Source organism: Hylaeus volcanicus, chromosome 5 (genome assembly GCF_026283585.1).
Source record: "Hylaeus volcanicus isolate JK05 chromosome 5, UHH_iyHylVolc1.0_haploid, whole genome shotgun sequence".
Classification (NCBI taxonomy): domain Eukaryota; kingdom Metazoa; phylum Arthropoda; class Insecta; order Hymenoptera; family Colletidae; genus Hylaeus; species Hylaeus volcanicus.
Window position 1 is genome coordinate 8,081,287 of NC_071980.1, and position 26,839 is coordinate 8,108,125.

At 29.9% G+C, this 26,839-nt stretch overlaps 6 protein-coding genes across 18 annotated transcripts in view; 3 read left to right on the forward strand and 3 right to left on the reverse strand.

Moving 5' to 3' along the window:
* LOC128876846 (histone demethylase UTY) overlaps positions 1 to 849 on the reverse strand; it is a 102,438-nt gene extending 101,589 nt beyond the window's left edge. Inside the window, exon 1 of one of the 2 annotated variants that reach the window (XM_054123569.1) lies at positions 418 to 849. In XM_054123569.1, coding sequence (XP_053979544.1) covers positions 418 to 485 — 68 coding nt within the window. In that variant the 5' untranslated portion in view covers positions 486 to 849. Of the gene's footprint in view, positions 1 to 406 lie in introns of both variants that reach the window. The other variant, XM_054123570.1, reaches the window with a different exon arrangement.
* Positions 850 to 1,227: 378 nt separating this feature from the next.
* Positions 1,228 to 3,805, forward strand: LOC128876852 (FUN14 domain-containing protein 1). 4 transcript variants are annotated; one of them, XM_054123594.1, is made up of 4 exons: positions 1,228 to 1,385; positions 1,913 to 2,080; positions 2,394 to 2,589; positions 3,342 to 3,805. In XM_054123594.1, exons 2-4 carry the CDS (start codon positions 1,920 to 1,922, stop codon positions 3,522 to 3,524), a joined length of 540 nt encoding a protein of 179 aa, XP_053979569.1. In that variant the 5' UTR covers positions 1,228 to 1,385; positions 1,913 to 1,919; the 3' UTR covers positions 3,525 to 3,805. The 4 variants fall into 4 exon arrangements, with proteins under 4 accessions (XP_053979569.1, XP_053979570.1, XP_053979568.1 ...); XM_054123595.1 differs by having other exon boundaries at positions 1,278 to 1,385; positions 1,896 to 2,080; XM_054123593.1 differs by having other exon boundaries at positions 1,374 to 1,514.
* Positions 3,806 to 3,950: 145 nt separating this feature from the next.
* On the reverse strand, positions 3,951 to 7,503 carry LOC128876850 (integrator complex subunit 9). The gene is made up of 10 exons (XM_054123589.1): positions 7,363 to 7,503; positions 6,987 to 7,181; positions 6,509 to 6,913; positions 6,178 to 6,424; positions 5,933 to 6,113; positions 5,633 to 5,868; positions 5,347 to 5,558; positions 5,086 to 5,271; positions 4,818 to 5,012; positions 3,951 to 4,739 (listed from the first exon to the last, which is right to left on the reverse strand). The coding sequence occupies exons 1-10, from the start codon at positions 7,369 to 7,371 to the stop codon at positions 4,620 to 4,622; spliced, it is 1,986 nt and encodes a 661-aa protein (XP_053979564.1). The 5' UTR covers positions 7,372 to 7,503; the 3' UTR covers positions 3,951 to 4,619.
* Positions 7,504 to 7,623: 120 nt separating this feature from the next.
* On the forward strand, positions 7,624 to 14,395 carry LOC128876851 (metallo-beta-lactamase domain-containing protein 1). Of its 2 annotated transcripts, XM_054123592.1 has the most exons (5): positions 7,624 to 7,781; positions 7,840 to 8,004; positions 8,086 to 8,205; positions 8,284 to 8,459; positions 13,646 to 14,395. In XM_054123592.1, the coding sequence occupies exons 1-5, from the start codon at positions 7,631 to 7,633 to the stop codon at positions 13,658 to 13,660; spliced, it is 627 nt and encodes a 208-aa protein (XP_053979567.1). In that variant the 5' UTR covers positions 7,624 to 7,630; the 3' UTR covers positions 13,661 to 14,395. The 2 variants fall into 2 exon arrangements, with proteins under 2 accessions (XP_053979567.1, XP_053979565.1); XM_054123590.1 differs by lacking the exon at positions 13,646 to 14,395 and having other exon boundaries at positions 8,284 to 9,858.
* LOC128876849 (sodium/hydrogen exchanger 7) lies at positions 9,859 to 20,207 on the reverse strand. Of its 7 annotated transcripts, XM_054123588.1 has the most exons (14): positions 19,933 to 20,207; positions 19,079 to 19,305; positions 18,919 to 18,996; positions 18,740 to 18,816; positions 18,262 to 18,471; positions 17,932 to 18,182; positions 17,615 to 17,817; positions 17,272 to 17,537; positions 17,137 to 17,188; positions 16,088 to 16,144; positions 14,690 to 14,893; positions 14,512 to 14,598; positions 11,092 to 11,114; positions 9,859 to 10,673 (listed from the first exon to the last, which is right to left on the reverse strand). In XM_054123588.1, exons 1-14 carry the CDS (start codon positions 20,174 to 20,176, stop codon positions 10,661 to 10,663), a joined length of 1,992 nt encoding a protein of 663 aa, XP_053979563.1. In that variant the 5' UTR covers positions 20,177 to 20,207; the 3' UTR covers positions 9,859 to 10,660. The 7 variants fall into 7 exon arrangements, with proteins under 7 accessions (XP_053979563.1, XP_053979559.1, XP_053979562.1 ...); XM_054123584.1 differs by lacking the exon at positions 11,092 to 11,114; XM_054123587.1 differs by lacking the exons at positions 9,859 to 10,673; positions 11,092 to 11,114 and adding an exon at positions 11,161 to 11,578.
* A 767-nt stretch (positions 20,208 to 20,974) lies between these two features.
* LOC128876562 (sugar transporter SWEET1) lies at positions 20,975 to 26,830 on the forward strand. Of its 2 annotated transcripts, XM_054123031.1 has the most exons (6): positions 21,102 to 21,371; positions 22,672 to 22,749; positions 23,162 to 23,285; positions 23,674 to 23,829; positions 24,828 to 24,947; positions 26,341 to 26,830. In XM_054123031.1, the coding sequence occupies exons 1-6, from the start codon at positions 21,295 to 21,297 to the stop codon at positions 26,440 to 26,442; spliced, it is 657 nt and encodes a 218-aa protein (XP_053979006.1). In that variant the 5' UTR covers positions 21,102 to 21,294; the 3' UTR covers positions 26,443 to 26,830. The 2 variants fall into 2 exon arrangements, with proteins under 2 accessions (XP_053979007.1, XP_053979006.1); XM_054123032.1 differs by lacking the exon at positions 24,828 to 24,947 and having other exon boundaries at positions 20,975 to 21,371.
* The last annotated feature ends 9 nt before the right edge of the window (positions 26,831 to 26,839 follow it).

Here is a 26,839-nt window from a genome sequence, read left to right on the forward strand (position 1 = left end):
AAAAGAATCACAAAAAGAAAACTACTTTTAAAATTCGATTACACGTTAATCGTAATACAGTTGACGTGAACTACACGTTATCAGACATGAGCTATGTTTATTTCGTGTTCGTTCAATAAATTACAGCGCGATAACTCGCGTCATTGAAATAAAAAAAAAATGATCGTTAAACGTAAAAATGATGGGACCATAACACATATTAACCGAATGTAACACGATCAGACGTATGAAAAGGATGTCAGTAGGTTGCACGCACGTCTTATTAAACCGATCGAATTGCGCGCCTATTCTGTCAAATAACTTTTTAGGTTATATTAAAAAAAAAAAAATACACTTGGAAAACACGACGAACGGGCGAAAGATCGAGAAATCGGCATGGATTTTTGTTACTGGAGACTTTGTTTACTTCAAAATCACCTGTCTAACTCCGATAGTATCTGTAATTCTTGAGGAGTCAAGTTGATATCGTCAGTCTCCTGGGCCATTTTCACGCACGGTAAATATACTCATTAAGAACAGAAAGGACACATGTTTACGCGCGGAACAGGCTGCTTTACACGAAAATCCGAGAGTTCTTTCGATTCGCGTCCTCAACACCCCGTCACCTCATCGGGACGATTAGTTTTTGAAAGCGGCGATCAGGTTAAACCAGGATGGCGAATCACGCGACGGAAGACCATTACCGTGGCTCGCATCGACTTGGAATTCCGGTACTAAAGAACATCGGTCCCGGTAACGTCTTAAAATGGCGGGAAAACTTGTATCCCTCGTTCCTTCTTACGACATATTTATCATGTTTGTTTAAATAAAGTCATTGATATCGTAATCCTCGCTAGCAATCTATCTACACCTTTTTATTTTTATCCCGATATTTCTGTCTTTCGATTTTTTGCATGCTTTCACCCATTACGCGTTGTATCCCTAGATATAGATGGTCCTCGCAATCAATGTATCTAAAACTTGTATCTCTCGTTCCTTCTAGGGCATATTTATCAAGTTTGTTTAAATAAACTCATTGATATTGTAATCCTCGCTAGCAATGTATCTTTCTCATTTTCACAGCAATTTCTGTTTTTCAAATTTTTGCATACTTGGACCCATTACGCGTTGGACTTATTATATTTTACTTTGATCAGAGCTGGACCAATGCAATCACGTGTATTTATTTATACGTACTCGTTCGAGTTGAAACTAATAATAGCAATAATAGTTGTTTCTTTGAAACGGTGATATAGTAATTTGGTTATCGTAACGTCTTCACGTTCTTTAAATTGCGAACAGTCGTTGCGACGTACCGGAGATTGCCGGAGGTTTTGATCTGTCATATTGGTTTATTCGCACAAAGTCGTTAGTTTCATAAAAATCGAAGGTGATTTAACGATTAGGTGAGCTTTATACGTGTAAATATTAACCACCATGAGATATTATATAATTTCGGTATTACACCTGAATTGAATCATGCCCAAACTGCATAAGAAAACCCTCAAGTCAGGAGCAACAAAATTTTTCAAACGGTAGACTTCTACTTCTTTTTGTTTTTTTTTTCACCGTATTTCGGAATGCATTATTCTTATGTTTTGACTGTACTACATACTTTGAGAGGGAATGCAAACAGTCGATTCTGAAACATTAGATTTCTTATAACGGAACATATATTATTGCGAATTCTTGGCAATGCAATCATCGATATATTTTCGTTCCGACGAATAGTCCAAGTATGACTTACTAATGCTTTGTTATTTAAAGACGTGAGAATAGTGTTTCCTTTATTGTATCATTTGCAGGGCTATTTGTGGGAAAGAATAATATGTAAAAATGTAAAGGCTTGAAAATTTGAAAAATATCTGTAGACTAACATGAATAATTGTCAGTTTCTAATGAAAATCCAGAAATAGTAATTTGTTGCTTTCAGTTTCAAAATGAATCCTGCTGTATCTAAAAAAAGCAAAGACGATGCAAACAAAGAAGAAAGTGAAATTGATATTTCAAAGGAGGCAAAGGGTATAATAGACAAAATTCTGGGAGATGTGAGCAAGACATCTGCTACCAAACAGATTATTATTGGCACAACATCAGGATGGTACGCATTGTATATATGTATATTAGAATTACTTGAAAACCTCTTAATGTCTTTAATATTTTAACTGCCACAGTGTCTTTGACTGAATTAATTCTAGATGTTATTTTTCTCATAGATACCACTTATGAGATAATATCCAGTTTATTGATTTTATCCATCATTAGTGGTATTGATTTGTATTCTTCTTTCGAATCTATTTGTTACAAATATACATATGTCAACTTGTATTTGGCAAAGTTGTTAATAGATGTTAAAAGAGGGATATATTATATTTTAATAATTCATTTCAACTTTGTATAAATATTCTATATAGGGTAACTGGCTTTGTGACAATGAAAGTTGGGAAAATGGCTGCATTTGCAGTTGGTGGTGGTATTATAATATTACAAATAGCAGCACATCAAGGTTACATAAAAATCAACTGGGATAAAATTCAGAAAAAAGCTGAGAAGATCACAGATAAGGTGGAGGAAAAAGTTACTGGTGAAGGACCAAAACTCATAGATAAGGCAAGTGTATATTACTATATTTTCTATATATATACTAATGGTATTATTATATAAATATCTGTAAATAAAATACTCATATACTTCACAGGTAGGGCTTTGGTGCCGAAATAATTCGTTTGTGGCAACAAGTTTCATTGGTGGCTTCATTATTGGTTTAGCGTCCTAAATAAAAAAGTGCTTAATATCTCACAAAACTGCGCGAGAATAATGTATATTGAGTACTTTTTATATTAACATTGTATGTTAGCTATAATTTTTATTCTCAATGGCATGGATAACCAAAAATATAATTTATCAGTTAAATTAATAAGATTATTTAAATATAGAGAAACATTTTTATTTTAGTCTTTTAATGTGTAAGTTTATATGTGATAAAAATATTTATGGTACTGTATGTTATGTATATGCTATTAAAATTTTAATGCTTTTAACAAAAGACATGCATATGCATTCAGTTGTCAATTGCGTACATTTATGCAAATTTATGCATTGATACGACTAAAAAAAAAAGATATGGGAATGGAAAATGATAATGGACGTATTGTGAATAGAAAGTTTAAGTTGATTTTGCAATAAACAAAGTGTTTAGAATTTCTTTTTTTTTTATTCTTATTATGTAAAATACGATCAATATTTGATTTATATCAAGAATTGGCGTATACATCCTTTGTGTAAATTTGTATGCGATGTTTATATATTTCCATATTTTAGAAATAAATAATCGATTTTAGTAACAGAACTTACTGTTTCAGGTCGAGAGATATGTCGATAAAAAGTTAGATAAAGCCGAACAGTTATTGAAAAATGGAGAATCTCGTACTCGTCGTTGGTATCATTCTGTTACTGGTGAAAAGACATTCAAACCTACAGAGTTCCATTTTTTCGTCGCTTCCTTTATAGCCGGTCTAGCACTTGGCATTGCTACTGGTAATTAGGTTTAAATATGCTGCACTCTGAATGCAAGTATAAACAAGGTATTTATCCAAAAACTAACGTTATAAAACCCGATAATAAATGTGATGAACTCGTAATGGAGATAAGAGAAATGATGAATTAAAAGAACGTATAATGAAATATACTCAACAATCAACAGTAGGTATGAAACAAATGAAAGTTAGAATATACTTTTGTGCCTGAAATTTTGATAACGTTTCCCCTGCAAATTAGCACATTTTTTTTTAATGTAAAAAAAAAGAAATAAAACACTTAAAAAACATGCATGCGTTTCAAATTACAAATACTTTTTGTACATTTTATAAAGTAACATTAATTACAAATATAAATTGTCAATAACATTTATTTATCTGTAAGAACAAGTTCATTATTTTTCAATTAGTCACTAGAAAAGTAGGTAATATTAACTTGTAGTACATATAATATATATGCATACCCATTCAGAATGCAGCAAAAATAAAAACGCAGTCATTTTAGAGATCGTATCTTTAGGGCATAGAGACTAATATAACCTTAACTCCATTAAGCTTATGTTAGGTATTAAGAAATAATTTTACAGTGTAGAGCACTTGTTCTTTGTATTATTCCCAATACTGAATAATATAAAATATGTATATATTATACAACATATAATGAAAGATTGTGTTATAATATAACAGTATAAGAAATTTTTTTTTTAAAATAATATATTTTCAGTCTCAATGATATATATCTAAGTTATATGTTTTCATTCGAGGTAGATACATTATTTTATGATATCTTTATTTCATTCGAAAAGATAATGATATTATTTAAGTATCTTTTAGCATCGATGTAATGAATGAAATGGATTTAATACTGCCACATTTATATAGTGCGTATTTGTAGATATATACAATGCAATGCCTGTGTATGTACAAGACAAGGTTATGTACAATTTCTGAAATGAATGTTGCTTATTGCTAATCAAAAGTACTTAGGATTATCATTTTTCTCTGTATTAAACGAACAAATATTCCAAATATGTAAAAAAATAAATTATAATAAAATTGAAATTGTATAAAATAGTGATAATTTAATATTGTCGACTTACTACGTTAAAATCTCTTGAGGCACTGCATTATAATAGTCCTCAATCGTCTTCTAATCTTTTGATCGCCGTTGCAAAAAATGTGCGTTGAATTGTCCCCTATTTGAATCAAAGTATCTTCATCTTGCTGCAAGTATAAACGATGGATGAAAATGTTATAAATTCAATATAATTTCTATATTTATTTAAGAAACATGTGTCATACCAAGTGAATACTGGTAGAAGTTGGACTGTGCTGTAACTTGGCCCCTTGAATGCCTTCTTGATTAAGCTTTTGAAGTAATTCCTGTGGGTCCAAATTACCGTATTCGTGTTTCCTTTCTTTAAGAACCTCTTCTTTGATTGGCGCAGGTGAACCGGAAGAGGTCTTTCGTTTTCCTGTAGGTCTGTCTTCGATACTCTGAAAATGAGATTTAATTAATAAAAACTCTAGGAGTTCACATTTATTCCACTTTCATTTTAATAACGCGTACCTTTATCGTATATACGTTATCCTTAACTTCTAATTCACCAGTAACAGAAGCAAGACTTAGACCAGGTCGTACTTCATTTGGAATTATATTCCCAGCTAATTCTGGTTCAATAAATACGCGCCCCTTCTTCCTTTTCAGAGGCAATTTTATAACTTCGCCTCGTTTAAAAGTGATTAGAGCTTTTTCCTTAAACATACACACAAAGTATTAAGATAATATCTGCATAAAGATATCTTGATACTGATATAAAGTAAAACTTACTCCTACAGGGTCTATTACAAGATCTGTCCTATGCGGTGCTGTTAACGGCGGTTGCGTATAACATTCAGGTATAACTAAATGTTCTGGTTTTAAATCTCTAATTAATTTATTAGCTTGAGTGAAATTGAGAGATGTGTCAATTGGGCAATGTACTGCCTTCATAGCTAATGGTTGGAATGGTGCTAAAGCATCCAAATACGGAAAATCTGGTTCTGTAATAATACGAAACACTATATAACATAAGTTGTGTTTCTTCGTTAGACAAGAATATGCGTAGTTGATGTACCTGTAAAAATTATGGTATGTTGTGGATTATTACCCCACATCTGAACGAAATGGACTGCATCACCAAATCTAAGACTGGGATGACCACAAAATACAACACAGGGTTGTCTATAATCGGAACTAAAACCTTCCGCATATGTGGATGTAAAGTGTTTTAATCTAGCATTTTTTACAAGAAAGGCATGAGGAAATGGTTCCTCTGGAAGGTACACCTTATTTTGTTTATTTGTCGACAGCCTAAAATAAAATTAGCATAAACAATTTGGATACTTGTTAAGCTAGCTAACATTTCGAAACGTACCATTCAGCTAAAATATTCGAATATGCTAAAGAAGATTCGGCAACTGGTGATATGAAAAACAAAGGAACTTGCGAGAAACCTGATTTATCCAAATGAGTACTAAGGCATTCGAATAAATCGTACACAACACCAGATGGATAACATGGTATTAAAACACATCCACCTGATCTAAGTGTCATTGCTGAAAAATTGAATTTTTATGTAAGCATTAAGTTTCTGATACATAGCGTAATTTTTACACGTACCGACGGTCATACAAAGCTCCCCAAGCATAGTATCTGGATTAGCAGTAGGTGTTTGAGTTAAACCTGTTAATATCAACATATTAGCATGTTTCAAGGTAGCTTGCTCCATAGGTCGCGGATGAGTTGTCAATGTTGAAGATCCGCTCACGAATGCAACTTTTTCATGGTCACAAGAAATCAACCAATTACTACTACCTAAACAATACCCAGAGCTTATAGGAGTAACGGTTAATGCACCATATATATCCTGTAATGAACCAATGATTATCTAAGTATATAACTATCAACTATATAACTACTACTAAGCAATAGTTTTATTATATCAATTCACCAGTTTCTGATCATAGCCAACTGTTTGGATATATGATAAAGCTGTATTAACTGCTGACAATGAATATATGTGCTTCCACGATTTTGGTTTAAGAGCATCAGCTAATGGAGGAGGTAAAACATGTAACATCTCCTTCCAATGTTTAGCTAATGTTGCTCTGGGTGTCTGTTCAATAAATTCTACTAATTCTTCCATAAAGAAACGCCCAATTTGTAACGTTGGTTCCGTGGCATAAATAATGCCTTTAAAACCAGTGTCTTCCGTTATGAATGGCAGAGCTAACATACAGGTATAATTCGATATTAAAATAGCATCAATTTCTGAGAAGTCTATTATTTTTTCCAGAGGTGGAGAAAATTCAGGAGTAGAATCAACAAATACTCTGCCACAACATTCTTTTAATTCCTAAAAATGTAACGTAACAAATAAAACATGCAGTTTCATTTACATCTAAATTAAGATACGTAAATATACAAACCCCTTCTATTTGCCAATCTTGATGATTATCGCGTGGAAGCCAAGATGGCAAAGAATTAAATTTAGCGCTAGGAACCAAGGGCATTGGCATAAAATGTAATATGGATTGCATGTTTAAACCGCAATCTAACATCAGAGTAATTCCCTTGAAACTCAAAACCAGACATGGCTTTGTTGGTTCACTCGATAAACAATACTAGAAACACGAAGAATTACTTTTACACTATGATTACTGTAAACACGAAATAATAACGAAAGCTAACAAATATTTAAGTAACATGTGGTTATAATTAAATAAATTATTAAGAATAACCTATATAATCAAATAAATTATGTATATATATGATGAACTCTTATAACAATGAAAAAGTAATTACCAGTTTCATTTTAAACGTCTTCACTATTACGCACAATTATAAAATAAAAATATTTCGATCTGATGTATAATTACGAAAAATATAACCTCTCACATGAAACTCCCGGTTTCAAAACTTTTTGACACAATTGTTTGATGACAAGTCAAACAGATTTAATTTAATCAATACAAAATATAACATATACATTGCGCAATAAAAAAAATATAAACAATTAAACTGTAATCTTCAATCTCTTCAACTTCTTTTCTTTTAACTTCAAGTTTGAATAATGTGCGAAGTTATCGTGTTATTTGATGGATATTCCACAAAATTTACAGACGGAACAATGAAAGCAAATTGTTCTTGTACATTAATAAAAGCATCGAAAAATATTATTGTTGATACCATGACAGCTTGGGATCGCGAGAAAATAATACAAGGTATCGTTTTGATAATGTTTGAAATTTCTTTAAAAAATATTCAATTATTTTGTTTCAGCACTCACTCGACATGATATTACACCTGATGAAATTGATTACGTCGTTTGTAGTCACAGCCATGCAGATCATATAGGGAACAACAATCTTTTTACAAATGCAGAACACATAGTTGGAACCTGTGTTCATCGTGGTGAACTGTTTTTTGAAACAGATTTAAAAAACGGTAGAACTCTCTACATATGTTAACAGTTATGATCAGCTTTTATTACATAATAGATAAAAATTATAATTATTCTAAATACAGAGGAATATAAACTTTGTCCAGAAGTTAAAGTCATAGCTACTCCTGGTCATACATCGGATGATGTTACAGTATTGGTTGAAACTATAGTTTCTGGAAGATCTACTACCTTTGCTATTACAGGTCTTTCTCTTACAAATACATTAACACTTTAAATGTCTTACATAAATTAATCTATACATAGTCTCATAAATTGTATAGGAGATTTGTTTGAAAAAGAAGAGGACATCTTAGATCCATCAATCTGGAAGGATGTAGGAACCTTGGAATTACAAAAGACACAATCAGAAATGAGAGTTTATGTAATAAATTTAGCAGACTTTATCATTCCTGGACATGGATCAATGTTTCATGTTACTGATGACATGAGAAAGATTGTAAGAGACCAAGTAATTAGATAATATAATGGTGATGGTATAATGCAAATGTTTAAATATATTTTGAATATTTCATATTGTATGAGACTGTAGTTTTTACATTCTGGAGTTGTAAAGTAGTTAAAGTTGCAGAGTTGGTAATCAATGAAATTTAACTTAATTCTAATTCATTCTTGTAAAGACTTTATTAAACACTGTAAAGTGTAGTACATAGTATCACAACATCAGTATTCGATATATGTATACATACAATCATAATTATTACATATTGTTCAATTCACAAATATATAGAAAAGGGCATTTTAATTGCTACGTGCTAAAATCCAGTTTGTATGCAATATTATAAATCAATTAAAATAATTTACTAAGTAAATACATGTAATGTAAAAAGAATAGCATAATACATACGTTGTAGGTACAGTTTCTTAATATGCTGCATTTTGAATATTCATTTCTAGGATGTAAACTACATGCTTCAATGTTTTTTTTTAAACAGTCACAGCCAACATCTAAAGTAAGAATTCGTGTATCTTTATCAACCATTTTTATGTCCAGTAGATTTATATTCAGTAGCTTAAATCTTGATGATGATAAATCATAATTAAATACACTTGTACACACATTATGTACATTAAATAGCATTGTAGAAGAAATTATTAATGAACATCTAACAATTCGATAAATTTATTGAATATTGCCATCAGTGACAATATTATGTACTTCTCAAAAATAATTAAATTACATTTTTGCAAACAATATTATTTTATTTAGTTTTTATAATAATTATAGCTTGTAATGTGCACTTCTTAGTAGTTTTTAAAACTGTGTCATGTATTTAAAACATATTAAACTTTCGCTTTTAATGATTTTCGTAAAAGTGATCATTATTTATTTCGTATCTTTTTAAACTATATAAGCTTTGGCACTAGTCTTACTTGCCGCGTGTTGAAATTTTTCAAGTATACTGCTTCGTTTTAACCGACCAGACTTGCTTACCAATTATGCACACTTTCCATATTTTAAAAACACCTATATAAATACAAACTATAATATAATAAGGATGTATCTTCGTATCATCATACACTTAGTGTCCTGCACCTTGAATGCAAATGCAACTGTATATGCCAGCAAAATCAATTTGCTGAACAACAAATTAAGTTCTATGTCCAAATAATTGTATTACAACTGTAACTGTCCATTCTTATCAAACTATTGCATGATACATCCAAATATAATAATATGAAATCATATCATAACTTTTACTATTAATATGTATTAGAAAAGTTAACATTTTTAACATACGGAAATGTAGCCTCAAGGATATCAATTTATTGTCACTGTGTTAATGTAAGAATTGTTTATAAATATAGCGTTTTTTTTTTTTTTTTTTTTGACAAAATGTCTAATTCCTTAACCATCTGATATTATACTTTATTGTGTTTATCAATTATTATATTCGAATGAACAATGCATACTTAGGAGATGTAGGTTGGTATCACATTACTGTATCTGATCCAATAGCATTTTAAGATCAATTTTTCCTCTAATAATAATTACAAGTTAGAATCTTCACTGAATAGTAAATTATATATCAACTAAAAATAAAAAAATTTCATTCATCAATAAGCATTTTTTTTTGCTCAAACTTCATCAAATTCAAGATTATCATTATTTAGTACAACCAATAAATGTAATATACATTTCAACATGGTACACACACATACGCACACGCACGCACATACAAACTATTTATTTAAAAATTTAGACATTTTTCTAGTTTAAAAGAGTAATAAATCATTTTCAAATAAATAGTAAAGTTTGTAGAACTATATCAATCATAAAGTGAAAGTAACGCGAGTTATATTAATTTCGATACTAATATTTTATAGAGAAACAATATAATGATCGTTAATTTACTTTCATAGTGATTAAAAAATGATTTATGTTAACAATAAAGGCAGCTGATACTGGATATTTTTCAAATTCTATTTACGATAGATAATATTATATTAGTTATAATAATCTGCACAGATCATGAGCCTTTTAAATAAATACATTTATCAGTTGGACATACAGTATTACATATTTAGCAAGGTAAGTTTATTTACCAATATAAATTAGTCTTTATAAATGTCTGCCGACCAAACCTGGCAAGGCGACGCGTGTGTGCAGTGGTAGTGGTCCCGGACTAACTTCTCCCATCACAGTTCCCAGCTGCCCCACAAAGTATTAAACACATCAAGAATCCATCTCTTATATTCTTACTTGTATTATTTGGTGGTACACCAAATGCAATTATTAGAATGGCAGTTTAGAATTTCTAATTAAAATCATTCTTAAAAAAATTACATATAACATGTATAGAACTAAACAAGTATTTGGAATAAAATTTGTTTTTATAAAAGTATCATGATCAGAAATAAATAGTCTACTAAACAGGGAGAAGGATTGTAATTTACATTGTCCTTCTTTTCTTGCAACTTTCGACTATCTAAATTGTCCGTAATCGACTAATTCGTTTATTACACATGCCATTTCAACTCAGAAAATAGAATTCAATTTTAAAAGTTACGAAAGACAAATCTTACTTTGTCTTCTCCGTGTTATTCGTTTTCTGTATGACAATACTTACATGCAACTTTTTGTTGTCAATGTCTTTTCTTGTCCGAAATATTGAACAATATTTTCCAAAGAAAACAAATACCAGAAAAATATAATCAACATTTATAGAAACTATAATACAATGGTAATATGGTTCGACATGAAGATTGCATATGCACGTACCTAGGTCATAATTTTCTCACTAAATATTACTTGAGGTATTGATTACAATATAGCAAAAAGCACGCATATACATCTTGTATCATTTTAAGAAATTACAACTTATCCCGTAATAAAATTACATTCTTATTTAGGATTTATGTCAATTAACAAGATATTACTAAACGATATAAATGTTTATGGCATATTATAAATAGAGAGAACAATTGTTAACACTTAAAAAACATAATTGCAACCAGATCCTCAAAAATGTATACAACTCACTATTATGTAATGAACTATGTTAGTTATATTCACTTTTATAAATGTGTTCTGTTTGGAGAGCTCCTTATATGTGTCTGTGGAGGAACCAAATAGAAGTAAGCAATACAAACGTAAAATAAATTATAAAAATAAGTACAGAAAAACATAATACTACAATAAAAAAAAATTATACGGAACTAAAACCATTCTATTATAACTGTACAAACATAATTGTTAAAAGTTTATCACTAGCAGAGTATATTACTTGCCGATTGCACAATAACGCATTATGTATGAGTTCGAAAAAAAATCGAACATTAATAGAACTATGTTTATTATATCTTTATATTATATATTTTTTACATTTTTTAAATAAATAGTAAAATATAATGATAATCAAGACTTAAATACAATGCTGTGTACTTTAAGCCAGTTGCAGTGTTATGTAAAAAATACCTCAATAATTAGGTGGGAAAAGTTAAGCAGGAATAAATGCGAGAGATATTTCGAAATAATGTAAGGAAAGCAGATGTAAACAATTATTTTGTCTGTAAAAATAATTTGTTATTACTAGCATAAGTAGTGTGCAAGCGGCAATTTTTAAACAGCATTCTTGATGTAAAAATTAATATCTGAAAAGTGATTTGGTTTCTCATGCAACAGCATTCAGTATACGACAGATCTGAACTAAATCCTTTGCCAATACAGTTACAGTGAATCCCACAAGTATTCATGCTCCTCAACTACTAATTTCGGTCTGTTGATATCTTTTTAGGATAAATGTTATAGGATTCTTATTGATAACAATATAGACTGAATTAATTAAGGTTTCAAGTAATAATTAGTATCTGTTTAGGTCAATACTTTACAGTATACGCATTTATCAACAAGCATTCCATAACATTTTACCTTAACAATAAATTACATAGGTTCGAGGTCAGCAGTTAAAGGAGTATGAATACTTCTATGAATCACCGTATACATATATGTATACAATAGATGAAATGCGGGTAACGTAAAAGGAAACTAAAGAAATTGTACGGGGTAATGTCTACTCCCTAAACCTTTTAATAACATTACTCTTTTGATATTACTGAAGTATGAAAGTTTATGAGATTCGTTAAATACTGAAAATTATGTTTAATGTTCAATTACACAGTTTTTAATAAATATGGCAATTTCAATGTACTTTTAACGTAGATCAGAATTTTATCAGACCTTTTTTTTTATATTTATTCTAGTTTTAAATAAATTACAATATGTACATAATCTGGAAATTTGCTGTTCATGTACTATACATCATTTGACTTCCATAATTTGCATTCATGCTAATATACACCATACTGTCACGCCAACAAGTTTCGAGTGCAGAGATAATAAATAAATATCTTTTGCACCAATATCATTTCTCTCTTTTTTACCTTATTGCTAACATTTCAAAAAATACACTTAATGCATTTTTTAAGAATGTTTTGTTAACATTCCTTGACTTGTACAAAAGGAAGGAAATGTTAGCTAATAATCTAGATCTTATTTAATATTAACGTAAAAAAGTGAAAGTATTATTAAAAAAAATTTTAATGTACACGAAGTAATTATTTTTAATCGTTTTTCCTACCCCACGGATGTATTACAAAGTCTTTAAAAATAATCTTCCCAAAATACTATATATATTTAACGGCTTCTGTCCCGTTACAATGTTCGTAACGGGATAAATCCTTCCATTCCAATGATTCTTAGGTCTTCATCATCATCATCCTCCTCCTCCTCATCATCAATATCATCATCATCATCATCATCATCATCATCATAATCATCATTTCTTTTTCTCTAAAAAAAAATCGGTAAGAGCGCGATCAAATGTAGACTAGAGAAATTACTTTAAATTGATAAAGAAAAAGATGTACAAAAACACAAGTTCTCGATGCTTAAGTTAAATTAATAGAAATATCCTTTTAACATTTAACAGTATAGCTGGATCAGTAGACATTAAACATAATTTTCAAATTAAGAGAAATTAGATGCAGAAACTAGAAGTAAAATGATTTTTTTTATATCAAACTAATCTAAGTTACATGGATGAGGAAGTGTTACACTGTAGTATTACACATATTGATTTTTAATCAATTCTAAGTCGTTAATTCTTCATGTGTTTATTACAGGTCATTAATGACTAGAATGGTTGCATACATTTACTGTAACTGTAAAATAACTTTAGTAAGAAGACTATATGTAGATTCATGCCTATACAATGGCGTTTCAACTTCAGCATATATTTTACAACTAACTGATTTTTTGTCAGTGTAGAAATATTGTTAGTGTTGTTAATAACCCATAAAACCTAATTATGATAAACAGCGATACACAATAATTTTCTGTTATACTAACAAAACTGGATTTAATTGGTAATCAATATGTATACTTACTGTACATAAAAACATTTTGTAACTGCAATTATGTACGCTATTTAATCATTCGCGTGTGTATCACCGCCTTTCTACAGTGAAGAAAAATGAATTTTTTCATGCATATTCAACACATTTTATATGAAAGAATTTAGCATAAGCAATTATCCGCCAAGATAGGAAAGCATAGATTTTGTGAGACTCATGTAACTGCTATTGTTGTTCGTAGAAAGCTGAAGACACTGAATAGAAATATAAGCGTTATACTAAACATTGAAACGATACTTTCATATAAAATGGAAAGACTATGTTGTACAAGTGTTTTCAAGAATGTTTATATGTAAATAGTATAACAAATAGATAATTTTTTAAATAGTGTTTAAAATATAATTACAGGAAAATTAAGTACAAATGATAAATTCGTTTGCACTAATGTACAAAATACTTTCTCGTATATGGATCAGTTTAGTAAAAAATTTAAATATATTAATTTAAATTCATTACTTCTATCTTTTGTGTAAATTAAGAATTACATAAGGTTCATCTGGATTAGTGGCATCTGTGTTGTTAGGCTGATAGCACGGATTAATAGTATAATTGAGATTAGGTTGATGAAAACTCACCGGTTGAACACTCGTCCTTCGTCGCTCCATTTCACGATCTTCGAGACAAAAGTCCGAATCTGAGTCTGCTTTTCTAATAGCTTCGTCCTAGAATGTAACGAAAATTGACATACAATACCTAACAATTTTCTTAAAACAGTTGAAATCTTGTTTTCTTGTTGAAAATTATAATTAATACCTGTGTCATTTGTTGCGTCGTAGTAAGAATTCTAGCTAGAGGGCCGCAACACACTGGTAGTGTTTCTAATAATGTAGGCCTGGAGTGAGTTAAAAGTGGTTTCATGTAGCGAGTATCGAAATCACCCCAGATTCTGGCAAGTAATGCTTTTTCATTAGGTTTTGCGCCACTGGCTGGTAATGATCCATCCTGCATAGAATTATACTGTGAAACGTGAAGGATATATTGATTATCCATCCTGTATGATCATGATATTTTCTTGAAACGTAATTAAGGATACAATTATATTTATCAAAGACAGTTAAAAAATTACACATTTAAAAACAGATTTTTAGTACAACATTTAAATAACTAAATTTAAATTACAAGAAATTAATTTGAAGATCACAGTGTGTATGCAGCAATTTAATAAAATATCGAAGTTGGCCAAAGTTTTTATATAACAAAATTGTTCGGTGTTATTATAAGGTATTAACGAACATGCTTGATCGTTCATTGTTACATTGGTGTTTCCCTGTTAATTCTGTTTGGATATGTTTTGTTAATGTATATAAATATTTCGTATACTACTAATCATCAACATACAGAATGGATAACAAAAAGTATACAAAAGGAAATATTTAAGCACATGCTGTTAGCAAATTTAAATGATATGAAGTTTAAATTCTTACTTAATAAAAATGAAATTATAATTTTAATGTGTTGCCAAAAATTGTAGCAATGTATTATATGATGCAATTAATTCATCTTGTACAAGTGAATGTAGCTAAAAATAAATATAAGCTTTTGTAAAATTATTAGTTTCGCAATTTAAAAAGTTTATAACAAGTTAATTCTAGCAACTAAACAAATAACTAAATAATATTTTCATAAAACTTCCAAAAGAAAATAATACACCGTATAACGGTTAAAAGTAAACTTTGTATTAAACAATGATAATTAGTTTGTATTAATTGAAGACGTTTATGTATTTGTGATTTTAATGTGTTTTATCAGTTTAATAATATCATAGATGCTTGTTTTTGTGCATATTATCTTATTATTCTCGGCAAACAATGCATCATTTGTTACGATTGATAGTATGCGACGAGAATTAATGGTCATTGCAAACATTTTAATAAGATAATTTTTATTGCATCCCCATTTTAAATTCCGTCACTTTGTACATCTATTAATGACAGAAAGCAACTCGTATAATACTATTTATAATGTACAAAACCAATAATTTATATTCTACATAATTACGTAAGAAAGGATGAAATATGTGCTGTAAAATCCATAGGATTAAATCAGTCTAGATAGACGAAACTTATCGTTGTTAATATATATGAAATATACAAATTGTTTGTGACCATATAAATGGCATAACTCAATTCTTGAATTAATGTGAAAACATACCGGAGGACTTCGCTCCCTATGCATGTCCAGTTCTCCAAAGCCACCTTCGCCACCAGACTATTAAAATTAGCAAGTTAAATTCCAATATTTTCTATATTAATTATCAAGCGCACTTATTTAGGATTAATAAAGCATTCTTAAAATTTTTGTTATACTGTAACAGACATGCTGGAATTTATCAGAAAGTTAAATTCTAGTGCAAGCTATAATTTTAGTAGTTCTAGTGCATCGGTAACCCAATATTACTTAAGTATAATATAACTGTAAGAAACAACATTAATGAGTGTAGTCCTTTCACACAAGTTAATGAATAAAGAAATTAAAATTTCAGAAATTTTTAACCATGATTTATGACACTGAAAGTGCAGATCATAGTACTTCAAACACCTGGATATAATAAGTAGATGAAAATAGCAGTGTGAAAACAATCTGACTTCAAGCATTCATGCGTAATTACTCTTACTTTAGAAATCTTAGAAAGAAAACATTGTTATGCTCTATATAGAGATCATTTTATGTAAATTTAATCATTGCTTATGTATCATGAATGAACAGTTTGGAAAAAAAACAACAGTGAAGCACGTTTGAATTCTTTAGAGATGCTTTCTGATATTAAGGATTAACTTTATCTATAGAATGCTTTAAAGGAAAATAATCTTATTAAAATTTTGCTTTCGGTGATTGTCTTAATTTCCCTTGCAGGAATCACTGATTCCTTCTTTGATATACATAGTAATAACAATAATTAATATTCCATTTCATGTTAATAAGCAACATAGCTAGACATGTACGCACTGAGAAGAAATTCGAAGATTTACAAAAAACTAATAAAAAATTGCGTTCCTTTAAATGAAATATATTAGCAATACACAAGCTGAACTACATTTCGATGACTATGTTCTTTTTAAAATGGCTATCGCTAAATATTACTCTTGTTGTATTAGATCTAGCACACAAATACGTTAGTGCAAACACAATCTCATATTACTTTACTGGGACTGGTGCTTGTAATTCGAATTTAATATTTTTAATAAAAATATGGTACTTACACTTCGCATTCCATTATGCGATAATCCTTCTATTTCTTCGTCCACTCCGACTCTGAAACATGACCAGTTCAAATATCATTAGAGTGAATAATCGTGTATGTAAAAATACTTATAAGAAAATTCGTTTGAACTCACGGTATATTAAACCAACTCAAAAACTGAGTTGTTCCACCACCTTGGAAAATCACTGTTAAAATTACAATTAAACTCGTCGTTGTCAACATAGCTTGTCGCGCATCTGACACAGTATTTCTGATGGCTAAAGCAAAACTCATAGCTCCACGTAATCCAGCGAAAAATAACATGTGCTGATAATTTAACGATATCTTCGGCTTTCGAGCCAAGTTTAATACAAAGGATAATGGATATACGTTTGCTGCACGACCTAGTAACGCACAGAGCTGTAAGGAGGGAGTTAAGGATCTTGTTTCTATCATATGCCATCGGATTAAAAAATAATTTGAGAACTCAAGGATACGAATCCTGCAAAAATAAATCCTGGATCGAAATGGTGTTTTGGGAAAGTAAACATTGAAACACCGATGTAACTGAATATAAAATTCTCAGCTAAAAAGTTCAAAAGCTCGAACAGCTGTTTTGTCCGTTGACGAGAATCTGGACTTAAATTATTATATGTGTAATGTGCTTGACATATACCACAAAATAAGACCGCAACCACACCTGTGTATGAATCATTGTTTAAAATAATAATTATGTTACTAGGAAGAACATTATGTAAATTTAATACAATCTTTGTAGCACTTATAAGTAATACAGAGTCAGAATATGGTTTACCTGTAAGATCGGATGCTTCGGCAATTAAGAAAGTGCTGTAAGACATTAAAACAAACAATGCTGATTCCAATAGAGGAAAATCTCTAACTCTAGTAAATTTAGTTAATAAAGCAGTGATACAGCCCATCGTAGCGCCAATAAATAAAGAAAGACTGAATATTCCAACAAAATCACCAAATGCTTGGAAAAATGCTACAGTTTCAAATCCGCCTGAACCTGACTGATAACGTTCCGCATAATTCTGTATTGAACTGTAATAAAATGTTTGTAAACATGTTTAAACTTTAATAAGGTTACTTAAAAAGATTCAATATCTTTTTGTATACATACCCACTAAGTACAATTGCCACTGCATCATTCAATACGCTTTCCCCAAATACCAATGCATACAGATTTACATCCACGTGTAAATCGTTAAATATTGAAATTATCGTCAGCGGATCTGTAGGAGATATCAATGCGCCGAAATATAAAGTATCCAGAAACGTGAACGAAGCAGAAAGATGCGGAATTAATTGTACAAACGCATACATCAATGCTCTGAAAAAAGATAATGTATAATACACATACAAGTGAAATATATGATTAAAAGAGGTATTTCATTGTGTTACATATGGAATTTTTCTTTGTCTTTACAGACTATGAGAAAAATAAGAGATAACGACAATCTAAATGACCTATGAACGCATATTTATGATAAGAAATAACGAATACAAAAGCTCTAAAAGATGAAAATAAACTTGTTATTTAGTCCAGTAAATATATGTTTACTTAGTTAGATACACTTGTTCAAACAAATAGGACATACCCTATAACAAATGCTGATATTGTTGTTCCAATTAAAGCATACATAAGAATTGCTCCCAAATTTCTAAAGAAGTATTTCTGAAATAAAAAATTGCAAAGTTAATTAGATTGTGCATTTCTTGTAAGTAAACATCACAGGTAGAAACAATGAACAAGTTAACATATGGTAACATTACTTACGCGTTTCAAGCTATAACCAGCATGGAAAATAATTGGTGGTAAAATGATGTTGAAAAATATTTCAGGATCAAAGGTGGCCTGTAATAATTTAATTATATGAACTCAAATTGCACGCAAGTTGTATACATAGTTTATAAATAACTTTGTTAAAGTATTATACCTTGAGATCAATTTCATTATCTTGCTTATAAATCTCTCCTCTAAATGAATAAGCAAATGTTTTATTCTTAATATCGCCGCCTCCTTTATCTTCTGGGAAACGTAACCATAACGTATCCGGAGGAACGGATTGATTATATTTACTACTGTTGTCTTGCACAACAGGCATGTGAAGAATGGTACTACTTGTTGTGAAGCCATAACGAATTATTGCTCCTATAATTAATCCTGAAATATGTTCACAAGTTTTTATATTTTATTCAGAAGGCCAACTTAATATTTGTATTCATAGAAGTACTCATATTTGCATAACTGGAATTAATCTTATATAATTTTCTTATGGTATACACATGAATGTAACTGGTACAAGTACAAACGATTAAAATAACAATTTTTAATGAGTATTACTCATTGATATTTCAAATCGCTAATACACAAATTTTACTTTTTCTACGCTTTTTAAATTTATTATCGTAATAAATACTCTAAAAAAATACATTTTGAAGAACAAATGGCTGCAAAATAAAAACAATCAAAATAAGATATCCTATTAAAATGATCTAAAACTATATAAATATTTTTATATGACATAAATGTATTTAAATATTCAGCAATATCCTTGTTTACAAAATACATTTAAAAGGAGCATCGTATTTAATTTTCCTATTATATTGTACAGTATAAGGTTTAAAACGTAAAAGTATTTAACACGCGTATATATACATAACTATATGCAGTAACCAAATGACAAAGGACTCGTGTATATCTATGTGTGAGAAACAAAATTGAACATTGCGCAACACAATACAATTAATAATTGTAATACGTAAATACTGACTATAGCAGACGACTTACCATAAATGACAGCTAGACCAGTTTCATGGAGGAACCTAAGTCGACGATGCTTAAATGTCCATATTGTTAAAACAGTTAATATCAATAGAAATGTGTATAATAGAAGATTCAAACTATCGAGTCTATGCAACAACTGTGCTTTCGCATCTAATTCAATGTCTGTCGCGGCTCCGTTACATGATTTTAACAAGAAAATACACAAAATTGCGAGGAGAAAAATTCGTGCGCCGCCTTTCACTGCCATCTTTACTTCATAACCATTTCCTAATTAAACTGTCAGTTTAACCACAAACGAGGTATGAGGTAGACTGAACATTCAATGGAAATTGCTGTCGCATGAACAGAGGCAACGTCATCAGTGGTGACTTTGGGAACTAATGTTTAAACTCTACAGATGATAAGGGTCCAACAACGTTTTTCCAGTTGAATTTATTTAATACAACGCTGCTAGCAGTTTCTTTAAAAATACTTTCTAAATAAGTATACCTCCCATTAAAATGCTTTTACAGTGGTCTGACCCTCTTGGGGTTAAACTTTATTTTGAGGCACCAAAAATTATGAACTTTTTTTTTGTACCATTTAGTAGTTTTTGATACCCAGATTACGAAAATGTAAGTTAAAATGTTAGGAATTCAACAGAACACACTACATATTCGTTATAAGCGTTCATAACAAACGTTCACACCATCTATGATTGTTTGTTTACAACAGATCCTAAGTTAGGATCGAATATTTTCCAAAGAAAAGAAGGTGCAAAAAAACAGTTCATAATTTTTGGTGCTCCAAAGTAAAGAGCAGCCGTTTTATTTCTTTTCTTTATAATTTTTCTAAAAATTAACCTCTATATGCAACTATCTGTATGATGAAAGAAATGAAGATTTGAACAGACGCGTGAATTGAACGGTCATCCGTGCGAACCAATCAGAGAATGAGTAGAAACAATAGGCAATATGGCGTCGTACAGCCTGCCACGTACGCCAAATACACACATCTTTACGTACTCGTATCTTTTAGACTATTGGTTTCCTAAATTTTTAACTTGGATTTTCGGATTTTCGGGTCGAAAACTACAAGATTTGATAAACTTTAACCAAAAGAAACGAGCTCCTAAAACAGAGTTCCAAGAAATAGAATTGATCGATACCCTATTGTCGATAAATGTAAAACGTACGTCCAAAGTACGTCTTTACGCCGCACTGTGACGACACCTTAGCCTTGTAGAAAAGGATGAAATAACTATAATCGTCATTATCTTTATCCTAATCGCCTCGTTTATGTCGCGGACGTGCCGTAGAGTTTAGTACAGTTTAGTAGCGGTTTGCAGCGGTTTGCTTGATTGTCGAAAAACACGTGTGAAGTACAATGAATCTGGAGGCGTACAAAGAAATTGTGGCAACATGTGCCTCGATTTCAACTATGGGACAAATGTTGGCTGGAACGTGAGTTAAAATAATTAAAAAATATTCCACTTTTTTTAAGATAGTCTACATACATACCCTCGTGGTTGCATGGCGCTTAATGTCAATTGAATGAACCGTGTTTGCTGAGTCAAAACATTTGACAAAACGAGCAAACGTGCACATGTTTAACACAGATTTATGTTAATTTTAGTATAGATTTAAATTTTTTCCATTTACATTGTCGTAACGACGTAAAATACTCAATGAACAATCGATTCTAAATGAACTATATCTTACACTGCAGCAAAACAATTTGAGTTCGTATTAGTTATTTATATATTATAATTATTAGCTATTGATGCAATCTAGCGTACATGTATATTAATGATAGTTCTTATGTGGTAGTACAAGTGTAATATTCAAGTTCTTATTAAAGTCTAGCATATATAGGATGAAATTTGATAATTACTGTTGCTCGTTAAAACCAATAAATTCAATTCTATGTGCTTGATGGGTAAGAGTCTTTGATGGTTAAATTAACGAATTAAAGTTTATTAGTTTAATAAAAATGTTAAACTTTCTTTCTGTAATAGCAAAATTGGCTTTTTATAAGCATAAAATCGTATTTGAATATGCATATTATTATATATATTAAATACATTTTCTTTTTATGAATCAATAATTTTCTATCTACTTTCCACATAATTGTTTTACTTATATTTGGAAATGAATTGTAGGTTTTATTGTTCCCTAATCAATCTCTTATATTAAAATATTAGTTAACATATATATCTGTTTTATTTCAGTAAATGTAATTTTGTAGTAAAGATAATACATATAGAGATAAATGAAATCAGATATTGCTGATATTATCAGTTGTTATCAAATATTAGTGATACTGATTTATTTGCAATTAAAGCTAATGATAAGTATAATTAAATAACAGTACTAGTACACACTTGCAAATGTTCTTAGTAAGAACTCCTTATTCATTGTTTCAATATATGCGATGCTTTGAAGATCAGATAACAGTTCTGGAACATAATTCAGAGGTAGAATGATTCATGAATATTTATTCTCATGGAATCATTTAATGATACATTGTAAGAATTCATACAGACAAATTATGAATAATTACGAAGCTGCAAAGTGTTCTGTAGATGTCCTATTATGATCTTTCATGAAGTATTTCATCTTTTGTGTTTCCATATTTTCATTTGATATCTTTGGTTTTAATACAATTACTTTTGAGCTCAAGATTGGAAAGTTTTCAGAAAATGTAATATATTAAATATCAAAAAGTAGTAATATATAATAGTTTTTTCTCTTTTAATTATAGATTAATATGCAAGGATATTTATCAAAAGGGTTCTTCACAAGGTGTTGATCCAATGCCATTTTTGGGTGGTATAGGAATGTGAGTGTAACAATTTAATATTTACTAACTGTGTTGTCCTTGTGGAGTGAAGTTATCTATGGATGATTTTAGTTTGAAAAACATTCTCCTTGTCTGTTTTTTTGTTTGTAACTGCAACGAAAACTCCTTTGACAATGAGACACTACAGTCTTTGGAAGCTTAATAAATTATATTATAATTTTAATTCTATGAAATGTTTTCGACTAATAGTTTCAATTCTCTTCAATACAATCTAAAATAAATTTAATAAAAGGAAAAATTATAGGCTGTAAAGACAAACAAAAAGAAAAGATTTGAAAATGTTTGAAAAAGTTACCTTGAAGTATTTTTTTATAATTATTTTACATCTATTATGAAATAAATATTACATAGATAAGTTAGGTCTACATAGTCACTGAAGAATTTTTTATAGGTGCATTTTGATGCTTCAGTATGCATTGATAGTGAGGGATCCTGCGATGATTAATGTTAACGTTTTTGGATTACTCACAAATGTAGCGTACATGGCTGTGTATTATTATTTCACACCACACACGGTACGAGCCTTTATCCATTAGATAACATGCATGACACAGCTACTTGATACATTATTTTTTTTTAATATCACCTCGCTTCCACTGCTTTTCATTTTGAACTTTTTTAATTGAATTCGTATAATATGTAATAATTTATCTCTAGTTATACGGTAGATGAGGTGGAGATATTAATTTGACAACAAATTTAGAGTAGAATGTAAATGAATAGATATAATGAATTAGGGAGAGTATTATTTTATATATTGCAATATGCCATTTCACATTACTCCTTGCACTACCTCCGGTAATAAAATTTGTAAAATTATAAATGTACTGTTAATTTGAGATTATGAATTGTGGGAACTTTGACATCTGTATAAATACTACCTCAAATCTCATGCATTTTTAGAAGGATACACGTACTTTAATAGGCAAGGCAGCAGTTTTTGTAGCGGCCTTCCTTGTGTATGCTCAAGTGGAAAATCCTGAGAAGATTGAATTCCGATACGGTTTAATTGTGACAGCATTACTGCTCCTCCTAATAGCATCCCCACTCGTGCATCTTGTAAGTATATTTTTACTAATTATATGTTTGTCTTTTTAGAGAAATGAAGCCGATAACGATAGCGAAATCATTTCACGCTCTGCTGGTTATTGCATTGATTTTTCATTGACCCAGATGTTTTTTGTATGTCACGGTGTTTGTTTATCGAAATGACCGTGTCTGGCGGTCAGCTGAAATATTTATAACATTTTTGTCATACTGTAATAATTAAAAAAAATTGATAATATATATAAATTCCGATTACTTAAATATCTGTTTCTATACTAATGCTATTTATCGTCGGAGAAGAGATTACATGTATAATATATAATATTTTATTTTTATACTATTAAGAAGCTACTGAAATTACTTTGATATATTAAAAGTTATTACGTAATGTCCAAAAATATATACACACATATACATATTCATTGATTGTGATGAGTGGACTATTTAAAATGATACAAGAAACAAATTATATAATATACTTTGTATAAGAAATAATATATAAGTTTCTTATATAGTCCACCCATCTCATTTAAAGAATATCACCAATCTTCAATAATATTCCAAACGATTTATACAGATATGTTATTTGAATATTTGTTTGGTATCACATTATAAGCAATATACATGTAGAATGTCGCTAATGTGATATTTATTTTGAACTAAAGTACCTTTTATATGAATAGTTTTACTTAAAATATAAAGAGGAATTATATTTTAATATAGCTAAAAGACTGGCACTGAGTTTTCATTATGAAACAATTGTCGAGGGGTCATGTTAAATTCAAACAGAGGTTAATTGCCATAAAACGAATGATTCTCTGCTTGTACCATTAAGATCATGAGCGATAAGTTAAGTGGACTCACATCGCTGGACGATAGTGTACAGTGTGACTCTTTCGCTAGTTGTTCAAATATCATGCTATTATTGTGCTGTAATCTTCCAACGAATATAATCATACTATAAATCTTTAATAACAGATGTGTATTTTATATCTTTTTTTATTTACCAGGGAGAGATTATAAGGACGAAGAATACGGATATTCTTCCGTTTCCACTCATTTTTATGGGTACTTTCGTCTCTTTTCAATGGCTGTTGTACGGCCTTATAATTAATAATGGTTTCGTTATCGTAAGTATATATTTGTTTATTATATGTATTAACGGATTGCGTATGGTGTCCTACTCGTCCCACCTGCATGCAGTCTTCACATTTTTCGACGTGTTACGAGATAATGAAGAAAAATGCTCATTCTCATCACTGTATTCTTTCAATTTTCAGTGAAAGATTTTATACATTTAATACATTGCTTACAAAACACATGTTTTAAAATGGCGATAGCAGACCAGTAATTAGAGCGCAGGTACTGCTTCTCCCAAGGCCCTATATTACTGTCATAGATCTCATATTCATGAAGCTAATCTTGGCAAACATTTTCCTTATTTATACATATTTATAAATTTTACAACCTCAAGTGACGTTGCAGAGTATTTCCTATTCAAATATGTACTTATATGTTTATTGCAGGTATATTAGAGGATTACAAATATTAATCATCTTTTATCTGTTTAGATTAAAATTATGCAACAATTATTGGAACATATATATTCCAGCAGATACAAGAGAATTAAAGAATTCTCTCATCAATAATTTCAATAATAATATACGCGTCTTGCAATTTGTTAACTATGAAATTTTACATTAATATTTAGTAACATATTTCTTTTTTTTATGAGTATTATATGCGTGTATGCAAAGTATGACCACAAATTATAGAACACTACGCATACATATGGTATATGTGATACAAGTGGAATCTCGGCCGCGTATCTACGAATCCACGTAACTTGAAATTGCGTAACTCGAGGACTTCTTGTGCAAAACTTTGAATTTTCATTAGTAGATGATACTCGACTCGTCGCATGATAAGGATTGATTACACCAATCCTAAACACTTGAACATAATGTTGCTTGAACTTATATAATGTGCACTATCATTTCACTATTATTTAATTTTCATTCATTATTTCATAATAATTTTGTCTTTCAAATGATAAAATAGTGAATATTGCTGACATGTTTCGAAATCTTTTATTAAATGAAATCGCAAAATTATAATTATTACAGTTATAGTTTACATTTTACATTTTACGTCTTACAGGGACTCTTTAAATGTTTAGAGTCTGGAGACGACACTGATAAACTAATCTCTGCATAACATTAACCTTTGATTTCCAAGAGTTTTTAAGATATTCACGCTTGTGTATATAAAAATAATATCTTACATAATAACATTTTTTATTAATTTTTAGTGAATTTGTTTATACTTATATTCATTTTATCCACGTACAGAGATTATATCGCTACCATTGGACCTCTAATCGTCATGTTTTTAAAAGTGTGTTTTACGTATATTTTTCACGTGATTCAGACATCGCAACTTTAACCGTACGCAATGCATTGATACGAAAAAAGAACAATCTTATCAAAACAAACCGTGAACTAACGTTCTATATTTAAACAGTTTCAGAACGTCGTAGGTTTTACCCTTTCTGTGATACAACTGTCATTGTTTGCGATATATCCATCGAAATCGAAAAAAGACAGCCAACGCAAGACAGATTAAGGAGAAAATGTAAAGAAATTATAATTGTCTTATTTAAAAGAAGATGTATGTATAACCATTTTTTAAGAAGATTCGAAAGACGTTTCAAGGGAAACGATAATTGCTTTTACATAAATTAATTACGATTAATAATTAATAATCATTAATGATATATAATGACAACGAAAATAAAGCCATCGCTAACATAAAGTGTATAATTGTCGAGAAACGTGTTACCTCAAGGTATCGAGATGATCCTATGCGCGTGCAATCCAGTATTTTAGTAAATATAAATTGTATGTACAAATAGGAAGATTTGTTGTAGGTTACATTACTAAACCAGAAAGAATAATTGTAACACTATTTTACTTAGGCAATTGTTTAAATAAATACATTTATTTTTGATTGATTGCTTACA

What these genes read in the sequence shown, in the direction of transcription:
- LOC128876852 (XM_054123593.1), top strand. Translation starts at nt 1,459, where the DNA reads ATGCCCAAACTGCATAAGAAAACCCTCAAGTCAGGAGCAACAAAATTT. An exon ending in GCAACAAAATTTTTCAAACG is followed by an intron (nt 1,515 to 1,912) that starts GTAGACTTCTAC and finishes TGTTGCTTTCAG; the next exon opens with TTTCAAAATGAATCCTGCTG. An exon ending in ATTGGCACAACATCAGGATG is followed by an intron (nt 2,081 to 2,393) that starts GTACGCATTGTA and finishes TATTCTATATAG; the next exon opens with GGTAACTGGCTTTGTGACAA.
- LOC128876849 (XM_054123582.1), bottom strand. Translation starts at nt 20,176, where the DNA reads ATGGCAGTGAAAGGCGGCGCACGAATTTTTCTCCTCGCAATTTTGTGT. An exon ending in TGGTCTAGCTGTCATTTATG is followed by an intron (nt 19,306 to 19,932) that starts GTAAGTCGTCTG and finishes AACATATTTCAG; the next exon opens with GATTAATTATAGGAGCAATA. An exon ending in ATAATGAAATTGATCTCAAG is followed by an intron (nt 18,997 to 19,078) that starts GTATAATACTTT and finishes AAATTATTACAG; the next exon opens with GCCACCTTTGATCCTGAAAT.
- LOC128876851 (XM_054123590.1), top strand. Translation starts at nt 7,631, where the DNA reads ATGTGCGAAGTTATCGTGTTATTTGATGGATATTCCACAAAATTTACA. An exon ending in TGAAACAGATTTAAAAAACG is followed by an intron (nt 8,005 to 8,085) that starts GTAGAACTCTCT and finishes TTCTAAATACAG; the next exon opens with AGGAATATAAACTTTGTCCA. An exon ending in TACTACCTTTGCTATTACAG is followed by an intron (nt 8,206 to 8,283) that starts GTCTTTCTCTTA and finishes TAAATTGTATAG; the next exon opens with GAGATTTGTTTGAAAAAGAA.
- LOC128876850 (XM_054123589.1), bottom strand. An exon ending in GGAGCTTTGTATGACCGTCG is followed by an intron (nt 6,114 to 6,177) that starts GTACGTGTAAAA and finishes TCAATTTTTCAG; the next exon opens with CAATGACACTTAGATCAGGT. An exon ending in ACATACCATAATTTTTACAG is followed by an intron (nt 5,559 to 5,632) that starts GTACATCAACTA and finishes GTATTATTACAG; the next exon opens with AACCAGATTTTCCGTATTTG.
- LOC128876562 (XM_054123031.1), top strand. Translation starts at nt 21,295, where the DNA reads ATGAATCTGGAGGCGTACAAAGAAATTGTGGCAACATGTGCCTCGATT. An exon ending in TTTTTGGGTGGTATAGGAAT is followed by an intron (nt 22,750 to 23,161) that starts GTGAGTGTAACA and finishes AATTTTTTATAG; the next exon opens with GTGCATTTTGATGCTTCAGT. An exon ending in CATCCCCACTCGTGCATCTT is followed by an intron (nt 23,830 to 24,827) that starts GTAAGTATATTT and finishes TTTATTTACCAG; the next exon opens with GGAGAGATTATAAGGACGAA.